The sequence below is a fragment of the Arabidopsis lyrata genome (assembly GCF_000004255.2).
Source record: "Arabidopsis lyrata subsp. lyrata unplaced genomic scaffold ARALYscaffold_1, whole genome shotgun sequence".
Classification (NCBI taxonomy): domain Eukaryota; kingdom Viridiplantae; phylum Streptophyta; class Magnoliopsida; order Brassicales; family Brassicaceae; genus Arabidopsis; species Arabidopsis lyrata.
In genome coordinates this window covers 29,442,967-29,457,396 of record NW_003302555.1, presented here as the reverse complement: position 1 = coordinate 29,457,396, position 14,430 = coordinate 29,442,967, and the positions used below count along the sequence as shown (strand labels likewise).

Here is a 14,430-nt window from a genome sequence, read left to right as displayed (position 1 = left end):
TCATAAAAGAAAGTAATAAGTTATCCGGTACAGGATGGTTCTGTACATCATCAAACGGAGAGCCGCCAACCATGGAATCTGCAAATCTCCGTCGAAGTTTATCTCCATTACATACCGAGTTCGAGGCCTTTCTCTGGGCGATGAAGTGTATGATAGGTGTATATAATCAAGAGGTAGAGTTCCTTACAGACTGTTCTGATCTGGTTAAGATGGTGTCTTCTCCAACCGAATGGCCGGCGTTTTCAGTGTACTTGGAGGAATTTCAGAGCGACAAGGAAGAATTCTCATCATTCTCTTTATCTTTAATTTCTCGCAATGCTAATGTAAAAGCGGATCATCTGGTACGAAAAATTCGTACAGGATCGTTTCATATCACATTTGTAAACAACATTCCACAGGAATGTGACTTTTTTGAGTTTTAATTAATTTCGGATGACAAAAGAAAAACGAAAGGAATCGAATCAATAATAAAAGTATTGGGATTACTTGTTGCGGTCGATAATTAATTTATTCTGGACGATGGTAAGAAGTCATGTTTAGGGGGTCCACTTAATTTCAATTTTTAACTAAAACCTGATTAAAATTTATCGACCGCAATTGCTTTTTTTTTTCCTATATTTAAATATTTACAGTAATTAACAATTCATATATATAAATAAATATTCATAACATTAGAAAGTAAACTATAATATTATAAAAAAAATATCGGAAACTAGATAAAATATCCAATAGTATTTTTTCTTTTTCTTTTAAGTCTAATAAATTCAGTTTATATAGAGTTTCGTAATTAATATTTGAAAAACAAAATAAAATCGAAACTTGTCTTCAAAATTAGTAGTAGAAGAAAGGAAAGTTCCTCTCGATCACGCTCTTCTTCACTGACATCTCCCAGATTCTTTATCTCTCGAATAAAAAAAGCACAGATCTCAGAAGAAGAAGAAGAAGAAGAGATCAAAGTTTTTGTTTTTGAAAGTGATTTCTGCAGCTTCTTCTTGTTCAAGTCTTTCTTCTCTGACCCTTGGTTGACTTCTTCTTCTTAGGTACTAAAATTTTTGGATCTCTTTACCGTTTCCTTAATCCCTCCGAATCCGATCCTCTTTATGGCTTCTATTTGACTCTTGGTGTGGGTTTAGGGTTTGAAATTGGATGGAATTGGGTTTGTGTTTAGTTTAGATTAACACATGTTCAGTTGAATCATACAAGCTTGTTCTCTTTGATGTTGATGATTGATCTCCTAAGCATTTCCAAGGTTTGGTTTTATAGAGTGATTCACATTTTACAAGTTTCTTTATCTCCAGGTTTCAGAAGAACACCACATCCACATTGTTGTGTATCCTCGTTTTTCATGTTTTGCTAGCACAAGTCTATGGGTTGTTGTAAGGTGCCAGCTCTTATTCAGGCGCAGGTAGAAGTAAGTTTGTTCTCTATAGATCACTTCTTGTCTTGATTATATGGATCCTCCTTGTCAGCTTAATGGAAAGGTTACAACTTTAAACAGATGGGGTTGGTTAATGATGTTGAGCACAAAAGCCTTTTTAGACGAGAGACAGATTCCCCACAAAGAAAAGCATCTTCCTTGATGGAACAAGGATCACTTTCTGCAAGTTTTCGAGAACGTGCAACTAAAACACCTATGAACAGTGTGCTACAGAGCTTCAAGATCGTGATTTTATCGAATAAACTCAATCTTTTGTTGCCTTTTGGTCCTCTAGCAATACTACTCCACTACTTGACTGATAATAAGGTGAGTAGTTGTAGTTTTGGGTGGGTACTAAAAATTATAGCAGTTTCATTTCTTCTTCTCATGTCTCAAGACATGATTCTTGTTGTGGCTCAGGGATGGATCTTCTTATTGAGCTTAGTAGGCATCACACCATTAGCTGAACGTCTCGGATATGCCACAGAGTAAGCTTTTCCTCGCACTTGTAATTCTTGAGTTACCATATTATCATTCTATCAGCACGGCTTATGTATAATAAGTAACCGTGTTTATTTTGTGACAGGCAATTGGCTTGTTACACGGGTTCAACTGGTATGACTTGGTTTCTTCTGATAGCCATTCTTCGTCGCGTTTACTTCCTTTTCTCCTCATATGTTTTTAACTCTGGTATACAAATTTAACAGTTGGTGGCCTCCTAAATGCTACATTTGGAAACGTGACAGAGCTGATCATATCTATTTTCGCTCTTAAAAATGGAATGATACGTGTTGTACAGCTGACACTGCTCGGCTCGATTCTTTCTAACATGTTGCTTGTACTTGGCTGCGCCTTTTTTTGTGGTGGGCTTGTATTTTCCCAGAAAGAGCAAGTCTTTGACAAAGTAGGCATATCATCACTTGTTCTTTTTTTAAATATATAATGTCTCTTGTTCTAGTTGTTCTGTAACCTGTACCATGTTTCTGAGCTCATTTCTTCTGCAATACAGGGAAATGCCGTTGTGAATTCGGGGTTGCTTTTGATGGCTGTCATGGGGCTACTCTTCCCCGCAGTTCTTCATTACACGCACAGTGAGGTTCATGCTGGCTCATCAGAGCTTGCTCTCTCAAGGTTCAGCAGTTGCATAATGCTCGTTGCCTATGCTGCTTACCTCTTTTTCCAGTTAAAGAGCCAGCCGAGTTCTTATACCCCTCTTACCGAGGTTTGTTGTCTTTGACCTTTGGTTGATTTTAACTTATTTTTGTTCTTTCTTACATAAGCCTGGAAACAACCAGTTTCATTATTTGGTTTTTTCTTTTTTGAGTTTTCACTTGTAAGATCATGACCACAGATGATTCTTTCCAGTTTTACAGGCTCTGTCCAATTTCTTTTTTATTAAACCGAGTGGTTGCTCTCTTTCTCTACTTGGACTTATCTCTGCTGTTTGGTAAACACTGTTGATTGTAGGAAACAAATCAGAATGAAGAAGCTTCAGACGATGATGAAGATCCTGAGATCTCCAAGTGGGAAGCTATCATCTGGCTTTCAATCTTGACGGCTTGGGTCTCTCTTCTTTCCGGCTATCTTGTCGATGCCATAGAGGTGAATAGCAATCTGTTTTTTTGTATTTTATTATTTCGTATGAAGATCTTACAGAGTTAACTTGGCCTGTTTATGATCAGGACAACATTGCAAATGCTAGTTTATGAGTTTGGCTTACGATTTTATTTTATTCTTTTTCAATCTATTAACAGGGTGCTTCGGTCTCATGGAAGATACCAATCTCTTTTATCAGTGTAATCTTGCTTCCTATAGTTGGGAATGCGGCTGAGCATGCAGGTGCCATTATGTTTGCCATGAAAGACAAGCTGGTACGCAGACAAGTCTCTTGCATTTTGATGTCTTTGATTCTCTTCTTTAGATTGTTATAAATTTATTATTCTGCTCTACAGGATCTGTCTTTGGGAGTGGCTATTGGATCCTCCATTCAGATTTCTATGTTTGCGGTATGTATATGAAATGTGAACTTGGGTCTTGTACTGAACATTGTCTGAAATATTTGGTCTGATAGTTTGATTGAATTTAGGTTCCTTTTTGCGTGGTGATTGGATGGATGATGGGTGCCCAAATGGACCTAAATTTCCAGCTATTTGAGACGGCTGCTCTGTTCATAACTGTAATTGTTGTAGCTTTCTTTCTCCAGGTATATCTTGAAGCTAATTACAAAACTAATCTTGAGTATATCTCTCTTCAAAGTTGTTAAATGTCTGTGTTTGTTGTGATGCAGGAAGGGACATCGAATTACTTCAAAGGATTGATGCTCATTCTTTGTTACTTGATAGTCGCTGCCAGCTTCTTTGTACACGAAGATCCTCATCAAGGTTAGTGTTGAATTTGCTATATATTCCTTCCTCTGTGTCAACAAGAAAACCTCTTGTGTCATGTCTCTACTGAAACGTTTTTTTGTCTTCTTGTTTCTTGACAGATGATATATAAAACCAACCCAAAAGAACACAAACAGTTTGTATCCTAAACTTAAAGCCTTATGATCTCAGGAACACACCATCTTACATGTACATTTGAGATTCTAGAGTTTGCTTCATAACATTTGAAAGCAGCCACATTTTACGGTTTTACCTTCCCTTACATTATCTACTTCCCTTAGGGGCTTAGGGTTACAAATTTGTAAAATTACCTTGATAACTATGATAGAAGATTGGAATGTCTCTTCTTTTCTATGTGTTGTTGTCTTAATAACTTACTATGGGTCCTCCGACGTTATAACTTATAAGATTGTATCTTGGATCAATAGCTGTTAAGATGAGTTCCAGATGGATTGAGTCGAGAATCGGGAACCTTAAGCTCAAAACAAGATTGAGCTTCAAGATATGGAAGCGTGCTTGGGTGTTGCACCTTTAAGGAACAAAGAAACTAAAGAAATGGAAACCTTTTAATACTTTAATACTTGAGTTCCATAAACAATTCAAAGACCATCTGTTGTAACTTCTTCCCGAGCAACGAGTGTGGATGCTTATCGTGCTTGTAATCATGTGTCACATGATACATACACTCTTAAGGAATAGTTAAGGTGAACAAGGACTAGACTTTCCGCTATCTCGCGATTCTTTATCCCACCAAAGCACAGACAATGAGATCACAAATCTCGTGTATGGAACTATATTTCATGTTCAGCAACTTCTTCAAGTCTATGGGGTGGTGTAAGGTACCAGGTTTTATGCAGGCGCACGTAGAAGTAAGTTAGATCATGATCACGCCTTGTCTTCGATTATATGGCTCCTCATTTCCAGCTTAATCGAAATATTATTATCGTAAACAGATGGGGTTGGTTAATGAAGTTGAGCTTAAAAGCCTTTTGGAACAAGAAACAGATTCCCCACAAACAAAAGCAGCTTCTTTGATGGAGCAAGGATCACTTCGAGAACGCAGAGCTAAAGCGCCTAGGAACAGTGTGATCCAGAGCTTCAAGATCGTGATTTTATCAAATAAACTCAATCTTTTGTTGCCTTTCGGTCCTCTAGCTATACTAGTCCATTACTTGACAGATACTAAGGTGAGCAGTAGTAGTTTCGGTTACTATTCGTAACATTTTTGTTTTTTCTTGTTAATCAAGTCTCAAGTAATTATTCTTGCTGTGGCTCAGGGATGGTTCTTCTTACTAAGCTTAGTAGGCATCACACCATTAGCTGAACGTCTCGGATATGCCACAGAGTAAGTCGTTGCTCATACTTGTGACTCTTTAGTTACCATATTATCAAACACTGACCGTTTATGTTTTGTAATAGGCAATTGGCTTGCTACACAGGTTCAACTGGTATGACTTGGTTTCTTCCGTTACACTCTTCTTTTCTCTTGATATGTTTTTTTGACGCGCTAGACAAATTTCACAGTTGGAGGTCTCCTAAATGCTACATTTGGAAACGTGATAGAGCTGATCATATCGATTATCGCTCTTAAAAACGGGATGATACGCGTTGTACAGTTGACGCTGCTTGGCTCGATTCTGTCTAACATGTTGCTTGTACTTGGGTGCGCCTTTTTCTGTGGCGGCCTTGTGTTTTCCCGGAAAGATCAAGTCTTTGACAAAGTAGGCATATCATTCTTTTTTTCTGTTTAGCTCAATTCTTGTTGTCTCTGAGCTTATTTCTTCTGCAATGCAGGGAAATGCAGTTGTGAGTTCGGGGATGCTTTTATTGGCAGTCATGGGGCTGCTTTTCCCCACGGTTCTTCATTACACGCACAGCGAGGTTCATGCCGGGTCATCAGAGCTTGCTCTCTCAAGATTTATCAGTTGTATAATGCTCCTTGCCTATGCAGCTTATCTCTTTTTCCAGTTAAAGAGCCAGCCAAGTTTTTATACCGAGGTTACTTGTCTTTTAAGTTAACTACATATATAGAATTGTTTCTTACCAGTTTCATCATTCAACTGTTTTCTTTTTCGAGTTTTCACTCATAGAACCACAGATGATTCTTGCCAGTTTTACGGAAACAAACCAGAACAAAGAAATGTCAGAAGATGATGAAGATCCCGAGATCTCCAAGTGGGAAGCTATCATCTGGCTTTCAATTTTTACGGCTTGGGTCTCTCTTCTTTCCGGCTATCTTGTTGATGCCATAGAGGTAACTAACGACCCGTTTCTCTATTACTTTCTTATGAAAATCTTACATTATTAATTAAGTTTTTCTGTTTATTCATTTCCATATGATCAGGACAACACTGCAATGCAAGTTACGAGTCTTGACTTATGGTTTTGTTTTATTGTTTTTCTGTCTGTTAACAGGGTGCTTCAGTCTCATGGAAGATACCAATCTCTTTTATCAGTGTCATCTTGCTTCCTATAGTTGGAAATGCGGCCGAGCATGCAGGTGCTATTATGTTTGCCATGAAAGACAAGCTGGTATGAAGACAAGTCTCTTGCATTTTGATGCTTTGATTCTCTTCTTTAGATTATTCTAAATTTTTTATTCTCCTCTACAGGATCTGTCTTTGGGAGTGGCTATTGGATCCTCCATTCAGATTTCTATGTTCGCGGTATATATATGAAGTGTGAACTTGGTTCTAGTACTGAACATTCTCTAAAAGATTTGGTCTGATAGTTTGATTGGATTTAGGTTCCTTTTTGCGTGGTCATCGGATGGATGATGGGTGTACAAATGGACCTAAATTTCCAGCTATTTGAGACGGCTACTATGTTCATAACTGTTATTGTTGTAGCTTTCTTTCTCCAGGTTGGTTAATCTTGAAGCTAATTACTAAACCAATCTTGAGTGTATCTCTCATAAAAGTTGTTAAATGTCTCTCTGTGTTTGTTGTCATAATTAGGAAGGGACATCAAATTACTTCAAAGGACTGATGCTGATTCTTTGCTATTTGGTAGTCGCTGCCAGCTTCTTTGTACACGAAGATCCTCATCAAGGTTGGTGTTGAATTAGCTATATTTTCTTTGTGTCAATAAAAAAATCTCTTGCGTAATATCTCTGCTGAAATGTGTTTTTGTGTTGTTATTCTTGACAGATGATATATAAAGCAAAAACACAGAAGAACACAATCTAGTGTGTATCCTAAACCAAAGCCTGATGATCTCAGGAACACACCATCTTACATGTACACTTGAACTTTTGAAGTTTTATTTCAGAACTACTGAAAGCAGCTAGCCACCATTTAACGTTTTTGCCTCCCCATAAGTTGTGTACTTCCCTTGGGGCTTAAGTTACAAATTAATTTATAAAATCACATTGATGAAAATTACTTAATTAAGTTAACCAAATCAAAAGAATATGCGTGTTGTATAGCAATGAAGATTGACTCCAAAACAAAGAAAAACAGCCAAAGGTTTGAGAGAAATACTAAAATGAAATAAAACCAAAAAAAAAAAAAAAAAAACATCAAACATCAGCCATGATGATAGTGTAGTTAATTTTGGTAAAACAATAATGTGGCGTTAAATATTCTAAAATAACAAAAGCAAATCCATTATCATTTTTATCACTTGTTGAAATCAAATATATAGTAAAAGGCATAGAAAATTAGAAACGTTAAAGACATAATAACACCAAAAAACTAGTTTTGTAGTGTGTAATTTAATTTGTACCAAAAAGGGGAATGACAAGAAAGAGAAATGCACGTGGTTTGGGACGAAGCAAAACGACGAGAAGTTACACTCGTCAATTGCAAAACGAGGGTATGAGCTGTGTCATGTCGATCGTTTTCAATACCTCCAAAAACCTTACGAAGTGGACCTCATGCATATAATATACTCCGTCCATATACAGGCAGAAAGAACTAAAACCACACATCGTTTTCTTTAGTCTGGTCCTTCAACATCTCTTTAATTTGGTTCCAACAGTCAAAAATGTAAAAACTATAGTACCATTCAGTTACTACTTAAGATAGCCAAAAGTTAAACAGTGAAATTTCCAATTCTTTTTTCACTTTGTGGGATCCGTTGGTTTTTAACCCATCAGCCTATCAATAGGACCCATCTCTTGTCTGAAGAATAGTTAAATACAGTCCACTACTGTACGGATTTATTTTAGAGATTTTTTTTTTGATTAGTTACAGTTTGACTTGCTAGTCCATAGATATGTGTGTTTAAATAATTTCTACACCATCAATCGTAAATAAACGTATAATACTGTACATGTTTACATTGGTAATTGGTGTATTGTATGTAGTAATACTTTATTTAAAAATATTCATCGAGTTTAGCAAAACAATATTCACGGGAAGAACAAGAGCAGTTCAAAACTTGAAAAGGTGAAAAGGAAAAGAAGGCAAAGAGTTGACTCCATGGATTAAAGAGACTGTGTCAGCCTTGTTCTCAAAGCGAAGATCCAAAACCCCAACATGGATGTTCTTCATTATTATTCTAATTATGGTATTAATAACTTTAAAATACTATCTTTATATATTATATTTGAAAAACTACCACAGCTTTCCAAAATTACTTAAAGATACCAAAAAAGTGTTTTGAAGAGTTTTAGAATCTTCATTACAATTGCTTACAATCTCTTATGAAAAGCTGAAGAAAACAAATTAAAACCTCTTTTCTAATAGGTCATGGGATTTCTGAAAAACAAAGCTAAAAGTGGTGAATTTTTAAAATTATCCTTATATAAGTTGGTGTAGTAAATTACAAGTACAGTATAAAACATGTTGATTTACAATCTATTGGTTTGCTTTTGTTTTTAAGAAAAAGAACATAAACCGTTTTGTTTTTATCTCTATATAAGAGGTTTTTTTTTGGGACAAATCTCTATATAAGAGTTAAGAATTTTCATTATTGCTGAAAAATTAAGAAAAACACCATCAAAAAAATTTTAACAGCAAAGAAAAATGCTGTCAAGACATCGTATAGTAATAAATAACAGTACTTATAAATTATAATTGAATAATCCCATGCTTACATAATAAACATACGCAGACAGTGATAGTAAGAGTTAAAACTATTATTCACAAAGAATAATTAAAACTAAAAATCCCCTAAATTTGTCGGAATCATTGTTCCATCAGTTTACGTTGTAGTAGGACCCAATATCACACAAATTTTTGAGAGAAAGTTTGCACTGTTTTCTTTATAACAAAGAAGACCGGCGCATTTGACCTTAGTAAGGTTTGGAATTCGAGAAATATATTAGAAAGAAAAAAAGAAGATTGCTTGTGAATCAGGAAAAGCAAATCTCACAAGTCTTTGAGAATACAAATTCTTTGCAGTTTTTTTTCCTGACATACTAGTATGGTTAAAACTACTTTTTTATTTGTAGTTTGAATGTTTCATCATTAAGTATTAACCAAAAGTTAGAATATGTTATATTTGATGCAAAAAATCGATGACAAAAAAAAAAAAAAATCTTCATTGATTAACCTTGTTGGAGATTACTCAAAGAAGAAAGAAGTGCTAAGAGAGGAGCTTCCTTAATTGTTAATAATATAACAAAAGATGATCGAAGACAATCATATGTAGCTTTGTGCTATCCCTTTTAGTTAAAGAAAGTGTTCATCGATGAGATGTGTGTTACCCAATTGTAATGTGTTTTTTTTCTTCTCTGTTGGTGATTGTCTTCGATCTTTGTTTTTTTATCTTGATGCAACCATTGTAGTATTTTGTTTAAATTACTACACAATTATACCAATTAACTCTACTAAATAAAAAAATGTGTAGTATTTTGAAAAAAACGTAAGAAATGTAAGTACAAAGTGCAAGGGGCAACGAAAACGACTAATAACTGCAGAATATTTGGGGCATTGGAATGGGGTAGATATTATTTATGGCTGTCAACACTGTGAAGAAAGTGACATTTCCTTTGATTCTTTTTTTTTTTGTAAATTTATTATTGAATTTTGTAAAAACATTTTTTCAAAAAGGACTTTTGGTCAGCACTGCACTGCAAAACGGAGATTTCGCCATCTTCTTTGTCACGATGTCAAGTTGCTCTCAATTCTTGGATTCTCTATATCCCCTTCCAAATCTTTCTTTTATCTCTTTCCTACTAGTATTTCATTTCCCCATTTTAATATTTTTTTTTTGAAATATTCCTTACTTATTTTCATTTTAAAAATTAGCTTGATGTGAATATTATACTCGTGCAAAAACTTTTTATTTCGGAGAAGAGACTTTCCCGCAAAAATATGGGAAACTTATACCAATAATTATGTAATAAGTACTGTGGTAATTTGCTGGTGAGAGTTTCCGAGCATTAAATGATTTTTAACTCGGATTTATTTGTCGGCACGCAATTGAAGAAGCCAAGTGAAAAATTTAATGGCGAATGATGGTTTTATGATGCGTTTGTACAGTAGAAAAACAACGACAGTGTCTTGTGTCGTTTTATAGCGGTAAAAGTAAAAAAGTAATCGTTCAAATACAAAAATCATTTGATAATGATGTAAATTTTTTTTTTTGTTTTGCCGACTGAATTTATTGTTCGAAACTGTACAATTTTCTTGAACGTACTGTTATGTTTTAATGGGGCCTTTCTCATTTATTGCTGGACCCGTTTTATTTGTAACTAGGACTCAGGACCCCGCGATGTCGCTGGGGAATATATTTCAAAAATTATTTAAGAAAATATCAAACGAAAAAATCATAATGAATTGTAATAATTTTGAATTTTTTTAATAAAAAATCAATATATATATTCTACAAAAATTATGATAAAGAAAACCCTCACAAGCATTTATTTAGTATATTAATATTAGAAAAACAATAAATTGTAACTAAAAAACTATTCCAAAGTGCAAAAAGCATAAACTTATAAACTAAATATTACAATGGTTTGATAAATAAGCCTAAACGTTCAACGTCAAATAAACCAAATGTTATTGTGTTAAATTAAACGGCAACAACAATTCATTTAAATATATTTTAGTATTTAAATATTTTTTAAAAATATGACGAACTTATCCGAGAAACGCAACCGTAAATATCAAATATTCCAAAAACTGCAACGGTTCGTCAATTATACCAAATGTCGCAATAGTTCATCAAATATACTAAAGATAACAATGGTTCGTACCACAAAACCAAAAGTTGTAATAATTCGTCAAATAATCCAAATGTTGAAACAGTTCAATTAAATAGTTACAATCTCATTTAAATACATTTTAGTAATTAAAAATTAAGAATTAAAATAATAATTTATGAAAAGCTATACCGAGAGACGCGGCGGTAGATAATTAAATGTTATAGCTATTTATAAATTAAACCAATAATTGCATTTGTTCTTGAAATAAACTAAATATATAAACCAAAGGTTGCAATTGTTCGTAAAATAAACTAAATATTGCAATCATTCGAATAAGCGGTTTCAACTGTTTATGAAGAGTTACAATAAAAAACGCAACCGTAGAAAACATTCCGAATGCAATTTATAAAAAAAAAAACATAACCGTAATATATATATTTTAATTAATAAAAATATTAACGAAAAGTTAGGATAAAAAGACGCAACCGTTCAGATGTGCAAATGGTATTTATTAGATTGCTATTATATATAGATTTGTAAACAAAAAACAAATAGGAATAGTGAAGCAAAATGAAAAGAAATATTGGAAAATATATAATTGATTAATTGTTGAAACGAGTTTATATATGGGTGAAAGTTTGCAAAAAGAAAATATATAGGAACTGAACAAAAAAAAAAAACATGTAGGAGCTGTGTATAAAAGCATAGACAGTGGTATATTTGTGAGGGTAGTTGTTAATAATTTTTTATTATTATAATTAAAGAAAGAGAGAAAAGAGAGAGAGATAGAGAAGAAAAATTCGGAACCAACCACACTATAACACGTGGCTTCACACCCCGAGTGTAAGCTCACATCCGACTTCCGACTCCAAGATTACTATTCCCTTATTTTTGTTTATTTTATTACTCACATCCTCCCAAAAAATGTGTCATTGTGTATGGCCTAAAAATGTACTATAGTGAAGTATTTATGAGAAGAACACATAATAATTAAATTTTTAAGAATGTTAAGAGCATGATTATAGGTAGGCTCTTAGAAATAAATCTTAGCAATATTTAAGTAATTTAATTGTAAAAGTGATTGTTAAGAGATAGTATTTTTGAGTTAAGATTTTTGTGTGATTAATGGTAGGCTCTTAACATATGGTTCTTAGAAAAAAAAAAATTAATATAAAAATAAAATTTATAATTATCGAAAATTTAATAATTGTTGCAAATTAAAAAAAATGAAAACATACATGAGATACAATTTATAACATAAATAACATAAAACACAAAAATTTGATAAAGATGCTTTATCAGTCTGTGGAAGTGAAATAGATTGGATAAAGGTAGCCCATTTAGGATAAATGTCATCCGTGAGATAGTAACCCAAATTATACTCGTTCCCGTTGACTGTATAATTCACTGCTGGTGCTCGCCCTTTTAAGATGTCATCAAAAATCGGAGAGCGATCTAGGATATTGATATCGTTTAAAGTACATGGATGTCCAAAAAACGCATGCCATATCCAAAGATCTTGGGAAGCTACAACCTCTAAAACGATCGTTGGTTTTCCAGAGGCGCGTGTATATTGTCCTTTCCAAGAGGTAGGGCAATTCTTCCACTCCCAATGCATACAATCAATGCTTCCAATCATCCCGGGAAATCCTCGAATCTCTCCAATAACGAGGAGCCGTTGAAGATCTTCTGCAGTGGGTTGTCGTAAGTACTCATCTCCAAAGCAATCAATAATTCCGTCAACAAAATGTTCCATGCACTTCATCGAAGTGGTTTCACCAATCCGCAAGTATTCTCTAAGAAACCAAACAATCATGCGTATAGCATCAAAAACTAATCAAACTCATGAGCAAAACTAAGATCTAACAGAGAATTATTCGAAACAATAATGTATAACTGATGAACAAAATAATCTCTACCAACAGTCGGGTTTAATCATGCCTATTTCGTGATCAATCAAGCCTCTCAATACAAACAGACACTCAGTTATGATTCAAATTATCCAGATTATACAAAGAAAACGAATAACCCTAAACCCCAATTGGACGAACCCTAAAATCCCAAATCCGACAAACCCTAATTTTGAAAACCTAAAATCACATCAATTCAAACAAACATACACTAAGTTATTGTTTAAATTACCCAGATTATACAAAGAAAACGAAAAATAACTTTTTCCCCAATTCGTCAAACCCTAATTACCCAAATCCGACGAGCCCTAATTTTAAAAACCTAAAATCACATAAATTAACACAAACAAAGAGAGATTCCTACCTTGACAAACAGATTCTCACCGGTTTCGAATCGAAACTCGACAGTCGCCTGAATTTAGGCCCGATTTCGTCACCTCCGATTCGCCGATTTTGTGAAAAGAGAGAGCCCTCGACAACCATCGTTGCTGGGGATGATGAGGTCACGCGGCAAAGACGGCCAGAAGTTAAAACAGAGCCGATTTCTCCGATTTTGGGACGATTTAACGGAATCTTCTTCGTTTCGATTTCATCGTTGAAATCGCGAGAGAGAGAGAAAGAAGAGAGAGAGAAAGAAGAGAGAGACGGCGAAAAAAAAAAGAAAACACGCTTTCGTTTTTTTTGGGGTTTATATATTTTATGCTTCAATCGCTGATACGCTGACACGTATCCACCTCTTAAGTTTGTTTTTGTTCCTTAGCTAAGGAACGTTTCTTAGACTTATGGACAATTCCAGATTAAATTATATTGAATTTAATCTTAAGAAAAGGTTACGATTTCTCTAAAAACCCTCCTATAATCATGCTCTTAGTAGTATTTTCTTTTAATGCTTATGGACAATCCTAATATGAGTATAAAATGATGGGATGCATGCATTAAATTAAGCAGGCTGAGGAATCTTGACACGTGTCCATATGAATATGTGGTGGTACGTAAAAGTCAACTTAATCCGATTAATTACCACCACCTTTTTTTTATTTCTTCTAGAAAAATAGAAAAACGTTACGAAAAAACGTTAATACTAACGGCAAGTGTTTAAATTGTCATATCGTATACGTTACAAAGATTATTGACTAGTTATTTTATTCAACCTTTTTTGTCATTTAATTTATTTATTAGTTCATTGACTAGTGTAAAAAATATTTTTATTTTTTAGAGGCATTAAATATATATAGAATTAGATAAAACGTCAAAAACAAATTAAATAGCTGAAAAAGGATAGTAATCTAGGATTCTTTCCAACTACAAGTTTTTAAACACTAGTAAACTGAAAATAAACAATCCAAGATAATTTGTCAAAGTTTCCGAATAACAAACTAGCGACATTTGAAGAAGTCTAAACACAAAAAAAAAATAGGCATCAAGACTTTCTTAAAAGAAAAACAAAAGTAAATTATCTTCTAGTAAATCAACACAAAAATCCTAAATTTGAACAAACCACTATCTTAAAGGGTATGATTTGAATCAACTACACGTGTTTCATATTATCATCTATACATGTTTTCAAAACAAAATACTACACAATACACATTATACATTTTGATCGAAGAATAATGTAAG

At 33.9% G+C, this 14,430-nt stretch overlaps 2 protein-coding genes across 4 annotated transcripts; both read left to right on the top strand.

Moving 5' to 3' along the window:
• Nucleotides 1–806: 806 nt before the first annotated feature.
• On the top strand, nucleotides 807–4,153 carry LOC9330582 (vacuolar cation/proton exchanger 5). 3 transcript variants are annotated; one of them, XM_021014087.1, is made up of 13 exons: nucleotides 807–1,040; nucleotides 1,299–1,405; nucleotides 1,499–1,744; nucleotides 1,838–1,905; nucleotides 2,004–2,032; nucleotides 2,125–2,321; nucleotides 2,427–2,639; nucleotides 2,885–3,019; nucleotides 3,172–3,288; nucleotides 3,370–3,423; nucleotides 3,504–3,620; nucleotides 3,705–3,798; nucleotides 3,903–4,153. In XM_021014087.1, exons 2-13 carry the CDS (start codon nucleotides 1,367–1,369, stop codon nucleotides 3,911–3,913), a joined length of 1,320 nt encoding a protein of 439 aa, XP_020869746.1. In that variant the 5' UTR covers nucleotides 807–1,040; nucleotides 1,299–1,366; the 3' UTR covers nucleotides 3,914–4,153. The 3 variants fall into 3 exon arrangements, with proteins under 3 accessions (XP_020869746.1, XP_020869745.1, XP_002894521.1); XM_021014086.1 differs by having other exon boundaries at nucleotides 808–1,035; nucleotides 1,297–1,411; XM_002894475.2 differs by having other exon boundaries at nucleotides 808–1,040; nucleotides 1,299–1,411.
• Nucleotides 4,154–4,230: 77 nt separating this feature from the next.
• On the top strand, nucleotides 4,231–7,195 carry LOC9330581 (putative vacuolar cation/proton exchanger 6). Its single transcript, XM_021014088.1, has 12 exons — nucleotides 4,231–4,670; nucleotides 4,755–4,988; nucleotides 5,079–5,146; nucleotides 5,221–5,249; nucleotides 5,326–5,522; nucleotides 5,596–5,799; nucleotides 5,900–6,055; nucleotides 6,217–6,333; nucleotides 6,414–6,467; nucleotides 6,548–6,664; nucleotides 6,759–6,852; nucleotides 6,951–7,195. Exons 1-12 carry the CDS (start codon nucleotides 4,566–4,568, stop codon nucleotides 6,959–6,961), a joined length of 1,386 nt encoding a protein of 461 aa, XP_020869747.1. The 5' UTR covers nucleotides 4,231–4,565; the 3' UTR covers nucleotides 6,962–7,195.
• The last annotated feature ends 7,235 nt before the right edge of the window (nucleotides 7,196–14,430 follow it).